This window comes from Manacus vitellinus, unplaced genomic scaffold (assembly GCF_001715985.3).
Source record: "Manacus vitellinus isolate BGI_N305 unplaced genomic scaffold, ASM171598v3 scaffold_18_pilon, whole genome shotgun sequence".
In the NCBI taxonomy this organism is placed as follows: Eukaryota; Metazoa; Chordata; class Aves; order Passeriformes; family Pipridae; genus Manacus; species Manacus vitellinus.
The window spans coordinates 9,092,549-9,114,857 of NW_021939324.1; the positions used below are offsets into that span (position 1 = coordinate 9,092,549).

The 22,309-nt window shown below is 40.9% G+C and overlaps 1 protein-coding gene across 1 annotated transcript; it reads left to right on the forward strand.

The window, feature by feature from the left end:
• Nucleotides 1-266: 266 nt before the first annotated feature.
• BTF3 (basic transcription factor 3) lies at nt 267-7,737 on the forward strand. The gene is made up of 6 exons (XM_029958996.1): nt 267-290; nt 580-648; nt 3,867-3,980; nt 4,178-4,379; nt 6,780-6,836; nt 7,379-7,737. The coding sequence occupies exons 2-6, from the start codon at nt 580-582 to the stop codon at nt 7,423-7,425; spliced, it is 489 nt and encodes a 162-aa protein (XP_029814856.1). The 5' UTR covers nt 267-290; the 3' UTR covers nt 7,426-7,737.
• Nucleotides 7,738-22,309: the final 14,572 nt, after the last annotated feature.

Genomic DNA, 22,309 nt, shown 5'->3' on the forward strand with positions numbered 1-22,309 from the left:
TGACACTGTGCTGTTTGGTCACAGGCCCGGTGACCCGCTGCGTTCCCATGCCACCTGCCTCCCTCGATCCCGTGCTCCGCGGCCCACGCCCCCCCGGGCGGAGGAAGCCCCCTGTGGCCCGGCGGCGGCGCACGCGCTGTTCGGTGCGCGCTCCTCTCGGCCGCCAGTCTCGTCTGCGTCGGTGCGAATCGCGGCCCGCGCCCTGCCCGCGCTTCTGCCCCGCTCGGCGCCCGCTCCGCCGCGAGGTAACGGCGGGGCGGCGGTGGGGCGTGTGGCGGCCGGGACTGCGGGTCGTGGGCAGTGGTGATCAGCGTGCGGCGTTCGTGGTGGTTAGAGGAGAAGAAAGACGGTTACGGGCTGGGCCTGAAGGGAGGCTCGGCTGTGCTGGGCTGGACTGTGGCCTGGCTCGGCGGCGCTGCGCCGATCTGAGCCCGCTCCCGGCCCTGTGACGGGGCGAGGTGCCGCGGCCTCTGAGGGTCGTGTGGTGTGCGGGCAGGGGCGGCTGCGGGGCCCCCTGTGCCCACTTGCCCCACCTGCGTGCCACACCCGCCTGTGCCGGCGCTCTTATTGCTTCCGCAGATGAAGGAGACCATCATGAACCAGGAGAAGCTGGCCAAGCTGCAGGCCCAAGTGCGCATCGGTGGCAAGGTAGGAGCGGCCACCTCGTCCCGCCCTGCTCTCGGGACTGCGTGTCCTGCACCCACACTGGGCCTGGCACGAGGGGTCATGGAAATGGAGTGGGAGCAGACCTGAGCATTCCCAGCTCGGCTGGACTGTCCTTAGAGATAGCGGCGCTGCTGCAGGGCGCTCTGGAGTCACATGCCTAGGGACAGTATGCAGTAGCTGAATCTCCAGCTATTTCACTTTATTTTTCTTATGTTAAAGCAGACTTAACACCCGATATTAGGGCGCACGGGAATCTCATGTCGTTTAATAAGACCAACTGCACGGTGCTGTACCTGGGTCGGGGCAAGCCCCTCTATCGATACAAGCTGGGGGAAAAAAGATCGAGGGCAGCCCTGCTGAGAAGTACTTGGAGGTGTTGGTGGCTGAGAGGTTGGACATGACCCAGCAGTGTGCACTCACAGCTCAGAAAGCCAGTTGTATCCTGGGCTGCGTCACAAGCAGTTTAGGCAGCAGGTCAAGGGATGGGGTTCTGCCCCTCTGCTCTGGTGAGACCCCACCTGGAGCGCAGCATCCATCTCTGGGGTCCCCAGAAAAGCTCCCTGTTGGAGCGAATCCAGAGGGACACTGAGTTGATCAGAGGGATGGAGCACCTCTCCTGTGGGAAAAGGCAGAGAGAATTGAGATTGTTCAGCCTAAAGAAGAGAAGGCTTCAGGGTGACCTAGTTGCAGCCTTCCAGTACCTGAAGGGAGCCTACGATAAAGATGGGGCAGGACTATTTACGAGAGCATGTAGTGACAGGACAAGGGGGAGTGGGTTTAAATTGAAAGAGGGTAAGTTTAAATTAGATATTAGAAAAAAGTACTATGGGGGTGGTGAGACACTGGAACAGGTTTGCCCTGGGAAGTAGTGGATACCCCATCCCTGGAGGTGCTCAAGGCCAGGTTGGATGGGGCTCTGAACACCCTGGTCTAGTTGAAGGTGTCCCTGCCCACAGCAGGGAGTTGGAACAAGATGATCTTTATGGTCCAGTCCAAACCATTCTATGATTTTATGATTATTGTATGGGCTGTTGTAGAAGACATGAAAGATTTTTAGTGAGTAGACCTTAGAGCAAGTGAGCTTGGGTATAGTTTACATAACAAATTGTAGAGGGATTTGTTACAGGCTCTTGTCAGAAATATTAAGGTTGCTCAAAGCTGGTTTTTTGTCTTTCAGCACAAGTTGGAAATTCTGTACTTGTCACATGCCTGTAGTTTTAGACTAATATGCTCAGAAGACATTTTCATTTTGTTAAGACATCTGAATATATGTACCTGTGTGCTTACTTATAATCTGAAAAGATAAAAGGGATGTTTAGTATAGTTGTATGGCAGTATATATTTTAATTACAGTGTGAGTCTTAATTCAGGAATTTGTCAGTAATGTTTTTATACCTGTGGGAGCATACACAATATTCTAGAATACAAATTATTCAACAGAACTCTTGCTGAGGAGTTTCCAGGAGCTTCCATTCCTGTGGGGTTTGGTTTTGTTTTTTCCTCTTTTTTGGCTGACCGCTGGAGATTTAGGCAGTCTTAAATCAGGATTAGTGTACTTATTAGTTGTCTTGGTGATTTTTGCATATTCTTTGTATGAGTTACTGGTTAATTAGAGTACTCCTGTATTATGTTGCTGATTTTGTGCATGTTAATCAGTGTATGTTGACTGTAGAGGCTTTTAATGTTTGTCACATAAGAGCATGTGTTCAGATTACAGCTCTCACAGCTCTCTGGTCAATATCAAAAAAGTCTTTTAGAGACATTAAGCAAAGCTTTGAATGGTGGTGCTGTAGTTTAGTTTTAAAATTGACCCGTGAAATATTTGGAAAGCCTGAACTAGAGTTTTTATTTTTTTTTTTTTTTTAATAGTTCCAGATTATACCTGGGATTCTTCATGGCATTGTTGCCATGTAAATTGAGATGGGTGTGGAGGAGGTACATGTTTCTACATAGTCCTGGAATGTTTTGAAATTTACTGAGTTCTTTGGTCCAGAGAGACTTAGCAAATACCTTATCTGTCTCAATTTCTGGGTAGACAAGGCACTAAAATGAAGCCATTTCTGTCATTTTTAATCATTTCCAAACCACTGTATGTGCTAACCTGACAGTAGCAGGGAATGAATATCAAGCTTTCTAGACAAAAACCTAAACTTCTGAGATGTAGTCTTCCAAGTGTTAGTTTCATATGAATTTGTCATTAACACTCCTTGTTATTGGTAACTGAGTTATGTTAGAGTTGTTAGTGTCCAGCCAGTTTTCTGACTTCTGACAGTAAACTGAAAAGGTATTCCAGCTATTTGTATGGCTGGGCAGCAACACATTCTCTTAGTGCTATCATGTGGCAGATGAGCAACTGGAGTAGGAGGACTTAGATTCGTAGTTACAGGATGTAAAAGAGGAGCTTAGTTTCACTTATTCCTAGACATTTTATGTCATATTTTACTGAACCCTTATGATTGTGCGAGGGAGTATAGAATGACATTTTGTGCTTTTTCATGGGTATAGTTAATCTTCTAATGTGGGACAGAAATTTCCCTGGAGAAATCTAGAGCTCTGGGTCTGTAGGGAACTTAACCTTTTCTTGTTTGGATTATAAATTGGGTTGGTCTGGAACATTTTTTACAAATGAATTTACAAAATATTTTAGAAAAATAGGTGTTCTTCAAATATGTAAGTCCATCAGATGGGACATGACTATCTGGAATAAAAATGGAGTATTTTGAGTTTTCTTATATTCATTTATTAATCATGTGTTTATAACTTTATGGCTTCTGACTATTACCAAAATTTGACTAATTTAAGAAAGATGATCTAAGGAAAAAGTAGTAAGCTTCAGAAATTACCTAAAGCTGTTCATTCTTTAGTTTTATGTCTGTGATAGCTTGGGTTAACAATGTGGTAAACTTGCAATTTCTCTTTTCTAAGATGTTGCAGAATACTGTAAGATTTGTGGAATAAATATTTTCTGGTACATTGCTTCCTAAAACCTCATGCTTCTCACAGACTGTGCAAATATTGCCTTGTAGCAAGGGAAACACTGCTGCAGTGCAGCTGGAGGGCGGGGTTGCGTGCACTGTAACAGAAACACAGTAGTAGAATTTTATATGTTGAGTTGATTTGTCGATGTTGTAAAGTAGTTACACAGCCCTGAGGATTCGAGTTTATGAAGAACTACTTAAGTTTTTGGTTTTTTTGCAAAGGGTACTGCCCGCAGAAAGAAGAAGGTTGTTCACAGAACAGCTACAGCAGATGACAAGAAACTTCAGTTTTCATTGAAGAAACTAGGAGTCAACAATATTTCTGGAATTGAAGAGGTAATTGCTTTAAAGGAAAAAACATTCTATATATAAATAGAAAATGTATTAAAATCAATTTTCTGGTAAGTAACATAGCTCCTAAACTTGTCTGTAAGATATCGATAGGTCTTCATAGGGCTTTAAGAACTTCAATTTCATGTTGAATTGAAAGATCTTGCTAAACTGCATCAAGTACTGGATTTTTTTTCTTGCAGGTAAACATGTTTACCAATCAAGGAACAGTCATTCACTTCAATAACCCAAAAGTTCAAGCGTCTCTGGCTGCTAACACTTTCACTATCACTGGCCATGCTGAGACAAAGCAGCTGACAGAAATGCTTCCTAGCATCCTAAACCAGCTTGGAGCTGACAGTTTGACCAGCCTGAGGAGATTGGCAGAAGCCCTACCCAAGCAATGTAAGTTGAAACTTGAATGCATTTCATGCTGGCAGCTGATGTGAGGCAGTGCACTCTTGCTGTTTGCAGGCATACTGTAAAATGCCTATAAAAAATGGATCTCCTTAGATCTTATTTATAGCTCAAATCCAATAACAAGTATAACTCCGTAGAGTCACCTGTTGGCATGTCTTGCAGCTGGTCTAGCACTGGAAAGCTGTAGCCAGACTTGATTTTGTAGTAGTTTACTTCTTGATGTAGGTACCATATTTTGATGTACCTTGTTCATTAAAGCTAGGTGGATGAATTACTTTTGAAGAGTTAGGTTTTAAAGAAAGATAAGCTTTGAGTATGTCTCTTTTGACACTTTGAATGGAAATATAAGTAGTGGGGAAAGGGACTTAAAAACATCTTGCAATTGCTTTTCTGCCTCACAGGTGTGGTGAAGGTATTTCTTGCGTGAGCTTTTTATTAAGTAGGAGGGAATTACACCGTATTTGTAAGGAAGTACATTGTCATTTCAGTATGCATAGAATAGTGCAGAGAATAGGACTGGCGTGAGCATCAAGCTAGATACACCAATTTCCTGTTCCATCCTTAAATTAGTAAAACAGCTTGAACGTTTGTTCTTTCTAAAACTATGTGGGAATAGTAGAGGAGGGAGTTGAGTATGTGGTGTTTGGAAAAGATGCTGCCACTAAGGATGAGAATTAGGAGTGAAAGACAGGCTTGTTGACACTGGGAACATTCCTTATGTCCTTCATGTACAGTCTTCCTACTTTCTGAAGTACCTTAAGCCTGTTCCTTTTAAGGTATGAAACATCCTAAATACAAAAAAAATTGAGGAATATAATTGTGTCCAGTTTCTGGTAATTCTAACTAGATTGTTAATTTTTTTCTTCCTCTTGCCAATGAAACCGCCTCTATTTCCATTCCTAAAGTTGGTGATCGTTCCCTCCTGTCAACTTCCCTCTGAAAAAATCCTGCTAGAAGTAACTGTCTTCAGGATGTGGGGTAAAGTGCTTCTTTCCCCATGGTCCTTGGGTCCCTTCTTCCTAATATCATCTGTGTGCAGCTTCCTTGTGATAGTAGTAGGCTTGAAAGAACTTCCCTCAAGTTCTGTCTTCTCATAACAAGGTGGTTATATTCTAAGATAAATTGTGTAGTTATAATAAGAGGGACGTTTGTTTGAAGTGATTGCTTTGTATGACCTAGTTCTTTTCCAGTTAGGGTGGATGGCAGAATATGCACAAAACTTTCCATTCAGTATTGTCAGCTAGATTTGGAAGCCTAACATCAGCGAGTGAAACATCTGTGATGATTGCAGGTGCTAAAGTAAACATGGAGATGAGAGACAATGCAGGCAACTTAGGAGGAAATAACATGGTTTGCTTTTAAAATGTCCTGTTTGACACTAAGATGCACTTGAGATTTAAGAGCTTTCTGCTGTTAAAAAAGCAAATGAAGGTTAGTGGTGTCCTTATCCCGAGCCCTTTCAAACCAAAGTTTATACATTCATTGGCTCTGGTTGTCTAGAAATTATTGTACAGGTCTAGTATGAACCCGTCTTGTGCCTTATGCTTTTTTTGAAAACTAGGAAGGATGAATCAGAACAAAACTGAGGTGATAGAGGATATGAGACAGCTTACCCTTGGTAGTACAGCAAAGAGTAGCAGTAAAAGTAGTGGCACCTGAGATATGTTCTTAGTGTTATACTGCTGCAGTTCAGCAGATGCTTGTTGGTCTGCTACTGTGGATATGGTCAACTCTCTACCTCTTGTCAAATACAATGGGAATGGTTAAAGAAATTACTGAGGCAGCAAACTTGGGGACCAGAAGACTTGGTCACCTCAACCACCTAAGAAGTGTAAAACTGTGCATCCAGTTCCCTAATTCTCTGACTTTGCCAGGGAACAGTAGTGTCTTTTAAATACTTCTAAGTCATGTGTGTCCCTGCAACTTCCCAATTGCACCTCAGTTTTCTTTGAATGTCTAGGATCATAAGATCCTTTCTTTTCCTTTAAAATGGATCATGTAAAATACATAAATCTTGAGAAACATGCAGTAATCAATAAACCAACCTACTTTTAAGAGAAATTGGTAAAATCAGTCTGTGCATCGTACTTGAAAATTACTATTGTGCGGGGCACTCAGTATAGTTAGATACAAGATGGTGACCAGTAAGCTGGTTTAGCACACATCTTCTGATTTCCCCGCTGGACTCTTTGAGCATTATCAGTAACAAAGGAGTGTGAACTTCCTAGGTTAGTTGAAGATTTTTGTTCAGCAGGGGAACTGGATAAAGCATTGTATCTTATCTCAGGGTCTTACATAATGCTTTCAAAAAACACAAAGCAAAACAGCTAATGAAGATGTTTATGGTGAGTTTGAATGACACTTTTGAACTTCTTGCTCTTGCAGCTGTGGATGGAAAAGCACCTCTTGCTACTGGTGAAGATGATGATGATGAAGTTCCAGGTAAGAACAAGCATGCAATGGAGGAAAAGGAAGTGAATTTTGCTTAGGGATCTCAACATAAGTAGAGCATATAAGATCAGGCTGGGGATGGTAAAAGTATTGACTAGTCACTTGCTGCCACAGAATTTCTGCAGGCAGATTATTTCCTTGAATTCAGATACCATGAGAGACTTAGTAGTTTGAGCTAGTATTTTGGTCTTGTGTAGAAGTAATAGCTATGGCTAAGACAATTATTTAATATTCCATAAGAACGGTGTGAAGAAAATACCTTCTCAGTATGATTTTGCCCAGTTGTGGGTATAGTGAAGTTAAATGCTTTTAAAATTGTGCTTTAAAATGAGTCATCAAAAACTTCCTTGGCTGAGCAAAGAGAATGAATCATGAAGCTCTTAGAGGTTATTTGGTCTGTATTTTATAAGCTGAAAGTTTTTATCTTGTAAAAACTTGATATGAAGTGGAACTTTGGACAAAAATCCAAATCCAAAATGTTTGGAAAAGGGAAAGTGGGTCAAATTTTAATTCCAAGAATCTTCTTTTTCTAGATCTTGTTGAAAACTTTGATGAAGCTTCGAAGAATGAGGCAAACTGAACTAAGTGTCACTTTCTGAATAAAACCGAAACTTGAAAAAGCTACATGGAGCTGCTGTTTTATATTGTGACTGCTTTGATTTCATTTCCTGATGAGATCTCAAGATCTGTCACATTTGGAAACTCCTTGAATCTGCAGCTCCTTAGTTAATGCTTGTACACAATATTATTTTTGTGGCCCGAACAGACATATGCTTTCAAATAAGTCAGATTGCTAACAAATTTCTGCCTAGACACATTTTTTGAGTAACTTGTATACAAGCAAAACCCTATCTTTAATGAACTTTGGCATACAATAAAAACATTAAAAAAAGTTTCTGGTGTGGCTTTTTTTCAGAAAAGCAGAAAGAAAAATGGCCCTAAGTATTAATCGTAAAAGGTTTTGCTTTTCTGCAGGGCATCTTCCTTTTGCTCTGTTAAAAAGCTGGCCTCTGAAAAAAGAGCATTCTGAAGCACTTTGTATTTAATCAATGAATTCCCAGTGTGTGCAGGTCAGAGCTACATATGCTGTAAGTCACTTTGTAACCTACTGAATTTGAGAAATAAATTTGTATTCTAGCCACAATTAGTGGTGGCTTAATATGAAGCAATATGAACTTCTCATGCAAGTTGAGAAAGAAATTTTGACCATGAAGAAGAGCAGCAAGCAATTGGCATCTTGGCGAACTTTGAGTGTTAAATTTTTATCTTCAGTGAGCGTTTAATAGATATTTGCAGGGCATAACTGTTAAATGTGTTAAACAATACTTTCCTATTATTTTAATTTTACTTATCTGAAAATATCAGTTTTGTGGGGAATGAAGTATAGGAAGGGGGAAAAGCCTTAATAAAATTAATAATGGCTCTTAATTAATTCTGTATTTATCAGCTCCAGATCTATTAACTAATAATTCTGTTTGAATGTTTCAGTAATATGTTATTGCTCTTGTGTGTTACAGAGAAAAAAATAACTTGGTTTTAGGGCACAGGAAAGACTTTTCAAATTCCATTCTGACCTTTGTATAGCTGGAGCTTCCAGGGATGAGGCTTAAACTTCATGTTTGTGAGTCATTGATGTTAATGATAGATCAGATCACTTGCATAACAGAAAGTAAGCTAGGATAGAAGAGCACTCAGCTACTGGCCTTCTAAGCTTATTTCTAGAGCAAGTACTCTTGGAAGTGGAAATTCACCCTGACTTATCCAGGATAAAATCCAGGTAGGACTTTGCTATAGCCATAACAAAAGTCTACTTGTGCCTGGGAAAAGGTGGGTCTGTGTCTAACTTGCCAAGCACGTTTATCATGGTGTAAGTCATTACTGTTGGGAAACTGGAGGAGCTTATTCAAGCTCCATAAAACTCTTGTGGTTTGAGGTCAGACACAGTCTGATGTGAGCATGACATGGCTGAAGTCAAGTGCAAGAACTTAGAGTAACAATATGAGTGCACTTGTCTCAGTTTGCAAGTACTTAATCAGTGAATTATACTTCTAGTATTGAATTAGTTAAAATTCAATTTGAATTGTGGAAGTATGGTAGAAAAACTAGACTTTGTGAATCTGTGTTTTGAAATGAGGATGGTGAATGTAATTGCCCTCTAAAAGGTAACCAAATTCTACAGAGTAGTTTACCAGACTTCCTGTGACCTGTCGAATCAATAAATGACATGCTGGGTTTTTCTTAGAAGTCAATAAATGTGTTACCTCTTTTGTGATTCAGATATGTAAGTCCTCATAAGTACTTTAAGCCACTGTAGCTGCTGTTAATGAAATACCTCATACTGGATTCCTATGAAGTGACTTAAGTGTCTTGTTTAGGTGTTCCAGACAGTGTTAGCTTTTTCCCCAGTAACAGACATACTTGATGCTTAAAAAATAAGATCGTTACTAAACCAGTGTCTTTGAAATGCAGAGTAAGGCTAATCTAGTGATAAACAGCCATGTGACATGTCTGGAAGTCTGTGTGCAAGGTATGCTCCCAGCACACTCCCAGTCCGGAAATACTGGCCTATCTGCATCCCCAGGCTCTTGACTGAGGATGGAGATGCGAGCAAAATGTGTTCTTGATTATTGCAGATTCCAACTGGAATCTGCAAGTGTGTAATAGTCTTCATGACTTAACTTAAATGCTCAGTCCTGGCCTCAATGCTGTGATGATTTCCTCTTGCTAAGGAGATTGGTTATGGTCTTCCTAGTCTGTCATTAACTGCTAGAAATTGAGAATAGTTGTCATGATGTTTCTCATCAGGTTGAACTTCTATGTAACTATAATGTAATTATGTCATTATGGATTCACATCTGTAGTTTTACTCAAGGAAAATGGCTTTGTATTTCCATTCCAAATATTTTGGACTATGGAGAAATGAAAACAGATGCCTGTGTTTCTATTGAAATAAAGGGTTTTTTGAGTTGCCTGTGTTTCTATTGAAACAAAGTTTTTTTTGATTTTTTTATTTTTTAAAAGCTAAGAGAATGTTCACGTTCTGTCACATTAAGCTCTGAAATAGCTCGATTCAATGCAGTAGTGGCTGCTAGTGAGATTTTTTTCATAATGTTTGCAACAGGTTTTTGGAAATATTTTCAAAATTGTTAATCATGCTTCAAGGGCTTTGCACTGATTTAAAATTAGTATATTCTGATATTAAAAAAAACCAACCCTCTTGGAAGGTGGTGAAACTATGTATTTTATTAAGCTAGTGTGGTGCATATATAAAAATAAAAAGCTTCCTACTGTTGTTTTAAAATAATATTGTTTTTAAAGCTCTAGAACGCACCTTGTATTATTACAGGTTGGTTCGTTGCTTTTATTATTAAAGCCTTGTGAGTCTGTGGTTGTGTCTCTTAGGAAATCTAACCAGTGAGAATTTCACATAATTAGTAGTGCACGTTTAACATATGTGACAAAGGAAGAACACTTGGTTTAAAATATTCACAGCTCAGTACCTCAAATGCCAAATCAGTACTTTTGTATCTTATTATATTGATTTGCTGGGGATGTGAGGGAAGTTCAATGTAGTTGCTACCTTTGAAATTTTGTGCTGATGCTGTTTTGTGGGTGACACATCATATACCTGCTTTACTTTTCCTCAGATGTTTTGCTGTATCTGCTGAAAACCTAAATGTCATGTTATGGTACGGATAGAGTAATAAGCTATTCTCTTCTTGATACAAAGAGAGTAGATTGTATTTGTTATCAGAGGCAGTGGAGGAATGTAAGGAGAAATACAATGCAATCAGAGCAGTGGCTAGGGAAAAAGTTTCTGTGGTGGAAGGTGAGTGGGAGAAGTTAATATTTTTCAAGGAAGGCAGAGGAAATGATGAGAAGCCAGAACATAGAAGCTGTTTGATCATCCTGTTTGTGAGAATGGATTCAAACAAGTTAGGAAACTAGACAGTTAATATTCAGCACAGATAGGAAAGCCTATAGGGAAGTCCATGTTGATGATGGCTAAATTACAGCCTTAAGTGACTGGCGAGATGGTGGTATATGTAAAGAGGAGGGATTTCTAAGCTAGATATTTTAAAATATTAACAAATACTAACATGTCTTGCCCTTACCTAATACATGCAATGTGGCTTCTGATTTTTCTAAGCTATTCTTTATTCCTTTTCAGATTTAGCTGCATCCAGAAATTTGTGAGAACTGCTGAAAACATTTTCTAATGGATATGGTAATTGAAAGATCCTGACTAATAACAGAGATTGAACTCTGTTTTACAGAAAAGGAGCTGACAGTGCAGCTGAGCCAAGTTTACTTAGCTGAGGTGAACAGTCTATAGCATGAGACAGTAAGATGATTAGTTTGACTGTGAGTTGAACTCAGTAACTTTAAAAATGGATAAAAAGCGGATGCACATTAAAGCTCTGAGAATCAGATGTATAACTTTCTGTGTATTCTAATTGACTTTAAGCTATGGTTCCGTGGTAACATATGATACATGCAGTCTCATAATGAAAGTTTTAATTGTTCTGTTAATATTCTGCCTTCATGCATGGATTATCGTTAGAATAAAATGTTATTGAATAGAAGGAAGGCAGCTTATGTGATACTGTTACTGTACCATCTTGCTGTAATTTTTTTTTTTTTTGCAAGAAGGAGCTATAACAAATATAACTTACTGCCTTTACATTGCACCAAAAATATCCTGGCAATGAAAAAGACATTCTAACAATGTTTGTGTAGTGCAGGGATTAGTACTTTTACAGACAAGTTACAGCCCAACATTTTGAATTGCTAATGAATCTGGACAAATCAGAACAGTTGTTGAACAGTTAGTGTTGTAATGCTATAAGCACTAATCATTTTTATAGCGAATGTCTATAATTTCTTACGTGGGCAGAAGGCAGAATTCTAGGACATCTTACTGCTATTCAGTTACTGGATTGGTTGAAGGTCAGTTTGATCTAGATGCAAAGTGCTTTTGCTGCTCAATAACCAACATTTGCAACATGTTTCACACAGTCAGGGATTTGATGTGCACTGCAGGATACTGGCAGATAACTGTGGAAGTATCTGCTCCACTTGAAATCCTTATTCTGCATTTCTGTTGTTTGTTTCTGAGTACTGAAAAAATATAGTTGTGGGTTGTATCCTACTCCTAATTTTTAGGACATACCTGAAGTTAAAAGTGCTTACATTCTCTATGTAAGCTGCCCCTGAGTTAATAATGTCTTTCAGGCTTATGCTGGAATCTCAAAAATTTCAGCCATGTACAGCTGATCAGTATCTTGTTTCGAAGCCAACATATAACTTGTGGCAAGTGTTTGCACCTGCATGTTATTGTTGAGTTTAAAATGATGCAATAAGATTAAGCAAGGTTTGGAGTTGTTGGAAGTATCTACTGAAACAGGAGGAGCTCTGGGTTTAGGCCGCAACTTCAGGAACTGTGGCTAATCCTGCTGTTCTTTCCTGTTATTTCCAGCAACATGCATTAGGCAATTACATAGGTAACTGAGTATGACTTGACAGTCAGATCTCCATTTTGTGGGCTTCTGTTTTGTGATGAAGTCCTAATAACTGTATAAGCCAGACTCCTGCCATCTTTAAGGGCCTAACTGAGATGCAGGAGGGCTTCCCAGGTGGCCAAGAAGGCCAGTGGCATCCTGGCCTGGATCAGGAACACTGTGGCCAGCAGGACCAGGGAAGTGATTCTTCCCCTGGACTCAGTGCTCGAGTAGTGTGTCCAATTTTGGGCCCCTCAGTTCAGGAAGGACATCGAGGTGCTGGAGCAGGTCCAGAGAAGAGCAACAGGGCTGGTGAAGGGACTGGAGCACAAGTCCTATGAGGAGAGCTGAGGGAAATGGGGTTGTTCAGCCTGGAGAAAAGGAGGCTCAGGGGAGACCTCATCACTCTCTACAACTCCCTGAAAGGAGGTTGTATCCAGGTAGGGGTTGGTCTCTTCTCCCAGGCAGCTCTCAGTAAGACAAGAAGGCATGGTCTTAAGCTGTGCCAGGGGAGGTTTAGGTTAGATATTAGAAGAAATTCTTTACAGAGAGGGTAATCAGCCATTGGAATGGGCTGCCCAGGAAGTGGTGGGTTCTCCGTCCCTGGAGGTTTTTAAGATGAGACTGGATGTGGCACTTAGTGCCACGGTCTAGTAATCACGGCAGTGTTGGATCAAGGGTTGGACTTGATGATCTCAGAAGTCCTTTCCAACCCAGCCGATTCTATGATTCTTGTACTCTTAACTTGTGACTGTGCAGGACAAAAATAATATTAAGATCATTTTGGGGGGCCAGAATATATGCTAGATGTGTGACATTGGTGTTTGACATGACATCTGTGGTATTACACACACAATGTGACTGGGAGTCACAGTAGAATAGTGTTAAAATGCATGTGGTGATGAAGATCTTCCTTGTCTCTTCAGTATTGTTGAATGTGGAGGACTAGCGGGAATTAAAAGTGGTAATGCCTCATTAGAACCATGCAGGTGAGTAACATAGCAGTCAGCAGACTTGAGTGGGTAGGAATGATTTTTACAATACTTACTATGATCAACTACGTCTTTAGGACTTCTGCATTTGTGCTGGTTTCTAACATTATTTGGCTTCACCTATACAGGTCAGTTAACTCATTTGGTTGTGTTATAGTCGGGGAAGGAAATTCATCTGCCCCCCTAGGCAGGAGTCTTACCTAAACATACAGTGAGAGACAGCTACTGCCTCAAGGCTCCTGATCCTATAAAGATAATGTGAACATGAGAGTTTGTAGGATTCAAACGTAAACTAAAAATGAGATACTGTGAAAAAATCAAACAGTTTTGTTAGCACAGGGGTAGACTTATTGATTTGAGGCATCCAGTACAAGTTTTTGTTCCTGGGACAGTTGGTATCCAAAGAACCAGGAAGGAGTTAATTTCATAATTCATTTATTTTCCTTCTGGCTGCTTTGCACCAGTTAAGTGTTAGGAATCAGGAGATGGTACAGTTCTTTCTGGTTTAGGGAGGTTCCTAAACAGTGTGAAACCAGCATAGCCAGCTCATACAGCTGGGGTTTGCCTTTACCGTATGTTGGGGACAGCATTTGGATAAACAATCCCCATGTACATCTGCAGCATTTCATGCTCCAGTAATTACTACCCGGGGGTGATGATCTTTAAGATTTGTGTGTATGTGTGTGTGTGTGTGGTTTTTACTGTGTAGAAGCTAGAATAGCCTACAGGTCTCAGAATTCACTGACTCATCATCTTCCACCAGCATACAAAATTCAGACTTGCATAGATGTGACCTTGTACACGTATACACTGGTGTCGAGGCTGACCTCTGTCAGGAACTGTAGTCTAGATGGATTGTAATTCTGCTTTAGTGTGTCATTCAGCCCTTGCGTTTGCAGAACAGACCCTTTACTCCCATTATATTTGGTCCTCATATTTTAGCATTGTCCTATTTTAATAATTTGTACCTTGAAAATTAGGTGATTATTTCAAAACATGGAGTTGTTTTTACTTTCCATTTTTCAATTATGTCCCACATTAATAGCACTCTGGTTTCATCAGGAAATACAGTATATTTGACCAACTATGTCAGCAGGCTGTAACTGAAATTTCAAGAGGGATGCAAGAGTTCAAGGATGCATCAGTATATTTCTCATATAGGCTGTGGACCTTCTTGAAACCTTTGCATTTTATGTGAACAGAAAACCATAACACTTCTAAACAAAAGCATTTTTGGAGACAATGGCAGTGTTGTTAAACTTGTGATCTTACCCTGTATTTGGGATAGACATGATACCACATGTGCAGAGTAGATAAGCAAGCTGGTTTTGCGATGAATTTTCAGAAACAACTGTGTGTTGAGTCGTATAGGTTGTAACATTTAAGACAGTCTAGATGTAACCTAAGGCTACAAAGGCAGGGTGCTGGGATTTATAGGGTTTAGGTAGAACTTGCCCATATTTCCATGGTTCTAGAAGCCTGAGTAAGTTCTGGCACATCAGGTTTCCCTGCAGATTGCATGTCATTCAGTGTCCTCTAGCTGACAACAACACACAAAGGTTGAGAGTCCAGTCTATGATAGGTCCTCCTAAAATGCTTGCAAGTGATATATACTAGAATTTGTGTGAAAATGATCCTGTCCTGTAAGCTCTAATTTCTATTTATGAAATAGAAATGCTGACATACTAGAAAATTTTGTAGGCTGTGAAAAGCATGTGATGGTGCTGTATTTGCTATGCTTTGATTTCAGTGCTAAAAAAAGAGCATGTACAGTTGATTTGCATAATGAATCAAAACAATATCTCCCACAATGCAGGTCAGGATTTTTTTTCAGAGGATTATTCGGGGATTACTTAGGTTTATTCTTGCACTAAAAGGGTGAGCTATACAGTGCAGTCCCACAGCTGTAATCCACCTTGTTGCTGTGTCCAGTTCCCTTTCTGATGGGCTCTGCAACTTTCCCTGCTGATTTCTGCGTACATGGTTGGCCTCATGACTGCTCATCTGCTGAAGACTGACTGACGTGCTTTACAGTCCTATATGCCTGGAGAGTTGCTAGCTTAATTTGGTGACAAATAACCCTCAACAGAAAGATCTATTCAGACGTCATTCCTAGGACTAACCCCTAACAATATCTTTGATCTTGAAAGTTCCAAGTGACTGGATTCCTAATTCACCCAGATATACATTCATTGCCAGATGGAGCAGTGTACTTCCTGAAAGCATTATGTGCTGCACAGCAGGAGGTGCATGCAAGCGGAACTGCTATAACAATACTAATGATGATCATTCTAGTGATGGGCAGTGTCTGCACTCCAGTGATTTATACTGTTGTTGTAGAGGAAAAAAGTCTAGTCCACAGTATTCAGGAAAATCTCTGCTGGAATGTCCCTAACAATCAGCTTACTAGTGAAAAATGCAGAACATATTTGAGTCTATCATCCCAGTTAATACAGTCTTTTTTTTTTTTTCTATCCCATATTCTTTCCAGTTTCTTGAGAATATGGAGTTGCATCTGGTTGATGCTAGGGGTGGGCTAGAGCTGTGAATATGAACTGCTTAGGCAAAACAAGTTACCTTGAATTCAGATAAACTTCCATGTTTGCTCTGTTTCTGACATTTTTTGTTCCAATTAGTGTTATAAAACAGTTGTGTAAAATAAGTACTAGTTCTGGCTTTAGTTACAGCTGTCTTTTCAGGCTGAGAGCTAAGCAGCATCATCAAGGTTTAGAGAAGCAAGCTTCAAGATTGCTTAAAGACAGATTGTAGGACCAAGACACAGTGAAGTTGCTTTGGAAATGCAAAGCTGGTGCATGCCATAAGTAGAAGTTTGTCTCATATTGTTTCTCAGCTGAGTAAGTGGCTGATTTTCATCTTGGAGTTGGGTAACATTATTTCTTTCTCCAGGAATACCATTGGGATACCAACTGCTGAATTTTCTTGGGAAAAAAAGAGTGCCATGGGGCACTTCCATCATGGCAGTGGGACAGAGTTTACCTCTGGTACCAGAGTGGGGAGCTGTGGTCACCTTGCCTGGATCATGCAAAAGGTGAAGAGCAGAGGCCCCATCTTCCATCACTTGGCTCCCTGTTGTGGGCACCTGCTCCCTCTGTGGCATAAGGAGCTGTAAGATACTGATTTTTTTTTTTTTTTTTTAATACCAAGGAAAAACCCACAGGAGGGCTGAAGGGAGATTAGGCTCTACCCTGGGAAGGTCTGGCAGGAGGTTGCTGCTTTCTGTAACTGTCTCAGAAATACAAGTGGGGAATTCAAAGTACAAGACAGATGAACAAAGAAGGCAACAGAGTGGAACTAGTAACAGCCTCAGGGAAAACCAGAGCAGACAGGGAAGAGTGTTACAAAGTGCTCATCAAATTTACATGCAAATAGTAATGCTAACATTGTACATGATTAACCAGAATCCCCTGCAAAGTCAAACAGGAATGAATAAGACAAAGACTTTGTGCAACTCTGAAGCATTTGGCTGTTACTGCTACATGAAACTGCTGGCAATCTGCTTTGTGAGCAGAGTTCATGGCATCTGTGATTACATGCTGCACATTGAATTTGGCAAAAATAATGTAGTTAATCAGGAAAAGCAACTTGTTTACTAACACTCTGAAAGACAGTATACTGTCATTCAAGTTCAAATGTAAAAGATTAACATTACTGTAAGAAATTAGATTGGCAAGAGTTTTTGGTAAAATGTTTGGAGAGAATCAGCTGGAATTAAGATGTTGACTGCAGAATTTTCAAACTCCTGGTCTTGTGGCAAGGAAACACTTGCTGCCTTTGGACACATGGGTGTGGTTCAAAAGGCAAGTCCTAATATCTCCTCACTGCCATCAAAGGCTACAGAAATCCTTCACTAAAGCAAAATCAGCAGACTGACATTTCAAAACACCAGTGCTGAATCAGGGGCTTTACAAATTTTACCACTGTAAACAAAGAAAAGTGAATACTGAGAAGTATTTACACCAAGAGAAACAAACAATCAGTGTTGTGCATCAGAGGAACACAAAGTATGTGGAGTGAAGCATGCTGTTAGTATTGCATAATCAACAGCTGTCTCTGCTCTTTTGGCAGGGATTTTTTTCCTGTGAGTGAAGCCGCTTCTTTGCATAGATTTTGTTTTTCCCCCTTCCCAGTTGCTAACTCTTGACTAAGTTTTCCTCAAGGTGTCTGAATCATATCTTATGAAATAGTGCTGGCTGATCCCTGCAGGGCCCTCACAAGACATACAGAAATCTTCAATTCCATGTTAGCAGCATAATGTTAAACTATACAAAATGGAGGAAACACCTGAAAGATTACCATTTTCACCTTTGTACTCACTCTTGTGGCAGACGTGGTGATGACTATCTGACAATTGCTTGAATTTCTACAACAAAAAGATGGAAGAAATTTTACATTTTGTTTTCTAAATCTAGAATTCCTCTATTCCAATGTCTTTGCATATAATTAAAAAATGTATTTTCTAGGGTATGTTTTCAGGCAATAGTTAAGAAGTTTGATTTCTTATATGTTAACTCATTGCTGACTGAAATTCAAGACAAAATACAAAGCAGATATTGAAGGTTTATTTAGAACAAGTACTTTCCTGTAACACAAATAATTCAGAAAAAGGAAATTTTGTTCCTTATGCATACTTATGTAGCTTGTCTATATATGAGATGTCTTTAAGAAGAAATGGTTCAGGTTATGGTATTTCAAGAAAAGACAATTTGCATTTTATTTGCATTGCTTTTCAACAAACATGGCAGTTCAGCATTTGTTTTTAGAATGATTAAATCTCAGTATTTTTAATATGCAACTTTAGGGTAATTGCCACTTCACGTTATTTTATTTTAAAATTACATATAAGAAAATGTATTTTTCTGGATTTTGATTATGAAACATTTTCCCTGTTGCTTCCAAGGCATGCCAGATTTGCTGTTTCTTTCATCTGATTTAATCATACAATAAAAGTGGTGTAAATGCTACATAAGAATACAGGTGTCAAAGCCTAGGAGACACGTAATACTCAATGCAGCAAGGATTTCACCAACACCTGCAAGGCCAGTTACATTTTCTAGCTTCATCTCCCTTAAGGTTCATTCCATTTCAGATTTCATCTTCATGAAAGAAATGGATCTCTGGACTGGCTCTCACACAACCTTTCAGAGGTTAATTCTGACCTGATGTAAACTTTCTATGCACCACAGATATATCAGTACAGAGTCAGAGAGAAATTTAGCCAGAAATTCAGGTTTAATCCATGTAGGTTTGGGGTTTTTTCCCCACATTTTCCCCTATTATATATTCAATCACTCTGTTATTTCAAAGTTAACATTTTTAATTCATTATTTCTCTGGCTCTGACTCAGAGAACCTGGCTGGATTGTTCTCCAGCCTTCCAGTATCTTTGGTCAGGATCACAGTGCATGTACTTTAAATGGTACTAATTTCTTTTGGGTATGGAATGCTTTTCAAATACAAAAACAAGCAAGGCAGAGACACTATAATAGGAATATAGTAACTTGGGTTCAGTTATCTATTGTGAACTCTAAGTGAGAGCAAACTGGAGATTGGGCTCACCACCCATGGACTGGGGAAGAACGCAGGGATTCGGGGTGTATGGTTGTCAGTAGATTCCAGACCTCTAGTGGACACAATGGAGAAATGCTCATGGAAAAGTGAATACTGCATAGGGAAACCCTATGTACTGTTGGGCAAAAGCTGCCAAAAAGTATCTTTCAAAGGCTTATCTATTATTTGTGCAAAACTGCACAAATATCATGTCCCATCATTCACTGTAGCTTTAAGTGCAGGGGTTCCAGAAAATCTGTTAACATTACCTGATTTTTTCAATTAATTTCAAAATCCTAATTGCTGTTTTAACTAAACAGCTATAGTGAGACATTCCTGAAACTGGAGGACAAGAAGCTGGAGGATGGCCTTGCAGAAAGAGATCTGAGGTTTTGGGCTGGGGGCAAGTTGAATATGAGTCAGCAGTGCCCTGGCAGCCAGGAGGGCTGGGGATTGTCCAGGGAGGGGATTGTCCCACTCTGCTCTGCACTGGGGTGGCCTCACCTTAAATACCGTGTGCAGTTTGGGCAGCACAAAATAAGAAAGATATTGAGCTCTTAGAGAGTGTCCAAAGGAGGGCAACAAAGATGGTGAAGGGCCTTGAGGGGAAGCTGTATGAGGAGCAGCTGAGGGCACTTGGTCTGTTCAGCCTGGAGGAGATTGAGGTGACCTTATGGCAGCCTACAGCTTCCTCGTGAGGGGAAGCAGAGGGGCAGGCACTGGTCTCTCTGGTCACCAGTCATAGGACATAAGGACATGGAATGAAAGTGCATCAGTGAAAGTTTAGACTGGACATTTGGGAAAGGCTCTTTGCTGAGAGGGTGGCTGATCACTGGAACAGGCTCCCTAGGAAAGTAGTCTCCAAGCCTGTCAAGTTCAGGGAGCATCTGGATGATGCTTAGTCATATGGTTTAATTTGAAGTAGTCATAGAATATCTCAAGTTGGAAGGGACCCATAAGGATCATCCTATAAGGAGCAGCGAGTGTAACTCAGTGATCCTTATGGGTCCCTTAATCATATTGTATAATCCAAAGGACTACACTGTGGGTGAAGAAGGCTGGAATGCAGTAGACTGTGGCTTCTCTTCCTACACAGCTGATGCCTCCTTTCAGTCACTGCATGAAAGATATTTAGGAGCTAAGAATTTCTGTAATTGCAATTAGGCTTTCTTATACCAAGGAAATTTCTACCTAAGATGCCAGGTGTTGTCACTTTGCTGCCTTGGCCTCCAGCTCATACTGAAGTGTTGCATGTTGGGCACAGCAACACTGAGTGGAGGTGTGACTTTGTTCAGGCCATGATAGTTCACTGTCAGTCTCCACTCTCCACTGGACTTACGCACTGGCCATATAAGACTGACTATTAAAGGGTGAGCGAGCCTTGCTGACCACCCCCTGGCTCTCCAGTTCACAAATCATTTCATGGATGGGGGTCACAGAGCCCTGGTTGGTGCAGTATTGCTGATGGGGCACTGATATGGTAGTGATTGGTACCTGTTGTTCTTCCACCCTCAGCAGTCCCACAGCAGAAGGGTCCTCTGAGAGACCAGGCAAGGTATTCAGCTGTCTAATTGTCTCCACAGCAGCTATCTCAAAAGCCCAAGAATGCCCTTTTGGGTCCTTGAAGTACCCTCTCCTGAAGTAATCTTTGCCAAAGATGCATGGGGCCTCTGGACCAGTCACAATGGGGTGTTCTTGCCATTCACTCCCAGTCAAGCTCACTTGAGCTTCCAGTACAGTCAGCTGTTGGGATCCCCCTGTCACCCCAGAAATAAAGATAGGTTCTGCCCCTGCATATCTTGATGGCATCAAGCATCTTGATGGCATTGTGTGCCAGTGTCAACTAAAGCCTTATACCCTTGTGGGTCTGATGTGCCAGGCCACTGGAGCCCCACGGTCCAATAGATCCAACTGTCCCTTTCCAGTACCTGGCTGGAGGCATGGCCTCTCTAGTTCTGGTTTATAGTACTTATTGCTCACTTCTTGTAAATAGGAACTGGATGTTCTTTCAAGAGGACCGGAAATAACATCAGCCCTTCTATTCCGTCAGAGGACTTGCCCACTGGAAACTGGAGCAGCATTTATCCTTGAAGAATTTCCTGCCATAGTTGTTCTTCCTCTCAATTCATGTACCCATCTGCTAGGACAGAGGTGAGTTTTCCATCCCACTTCCTCGTGTCCTGTCCTTGGTCATGAAGATAAAAACACAGGTTACCTCGTGGTGTGTACCCACTCTCTCAAATGGGGGGTGCTTGTTCCCAGTAGCAGAAACTCTGGTCCATACCGGTGGGGCATGGGATATTTCCTCTCATTTGTTCAAGTTTTTCAAATCTGTCCAGTCTTGGACAGTCTTTCCACAGCCAAGGTACAGATTGGTAGGGAGCAAAAAAGACGATCTTCATACTGCTGGAGTCAGGTAGTCACTGGAGCACTGTTTTTCTCCTTCTTTCACTGATATTGTGAAAGATGGAAATGTTAATGGTTAATGACTCAAAACAATCAGCCATTTGTGGAGGTGGCAGGGTGTTTTGCTGGGCCTGGGTTTGCAGCTCCCTGCCGAAGGGGAGAGGAGAGTTTTGGGAGTGTAGCAGTGAAACCTCTGATGCAGAGGGCATGGGCAGCAGAGGATAATGATGACAAATCAACCTTTGTTTAGCAAGAAACAGCGTTTTAAGTCAGATAAGGGAAGAGGCTGATCCTTCAAGGTGGGATGGTGCTTTTCATCATGCCAGTGTCCTCCCTTCTACAATTGGCTCAGTTGTAAAACTCTCCCTCAGGGGAGATATTGGGGCATTCATATATGGGCCTGAAGGTATTCATCCCTTCTGATGGGGCATAATTGGCTCAAATACACTGACATGAGAAGCAGCTGTCATGTCTTAGAAGATGTCATAAACCATCAAAGACCCCTAAAGCACCCCCAGACTCATTTCTGGATCTTTCCGCCACAGGACCGCACATGATCTACACTGCTGAATCAGAGTGTAAAGCTCCACCCCTGGGGGAGTTACTAGGGCATTCCCAAGTAAACCTAAAGGTATATTAACCCGCTGAACTCTGTGTTTTGTGGGCTTTCTCCCATCCATGATGGATCAAGACTGCAACCATCACTTTGACCAACGGACACTGAAATAGCAACAATCAAGTCTTGTCACTGGATCCACGGATGGTGATATCTTTCTGCTCTTATCCTTCCTTTCTTTTCCTTATATTTTCTTAAGTGATATTTTTATGCTTTTATATTATTATATTACTTTAGATAATAATAACTAAAAGGGCTACATACCTGCTCTCCATTGCAACCAGACTGTTCTAAAATAAACCCTACATACATATATATATACCTACATATTTATAAACACTGGTCATTCAGTGTCTTTTCACTCTAATCTGCCCAAAGGGAT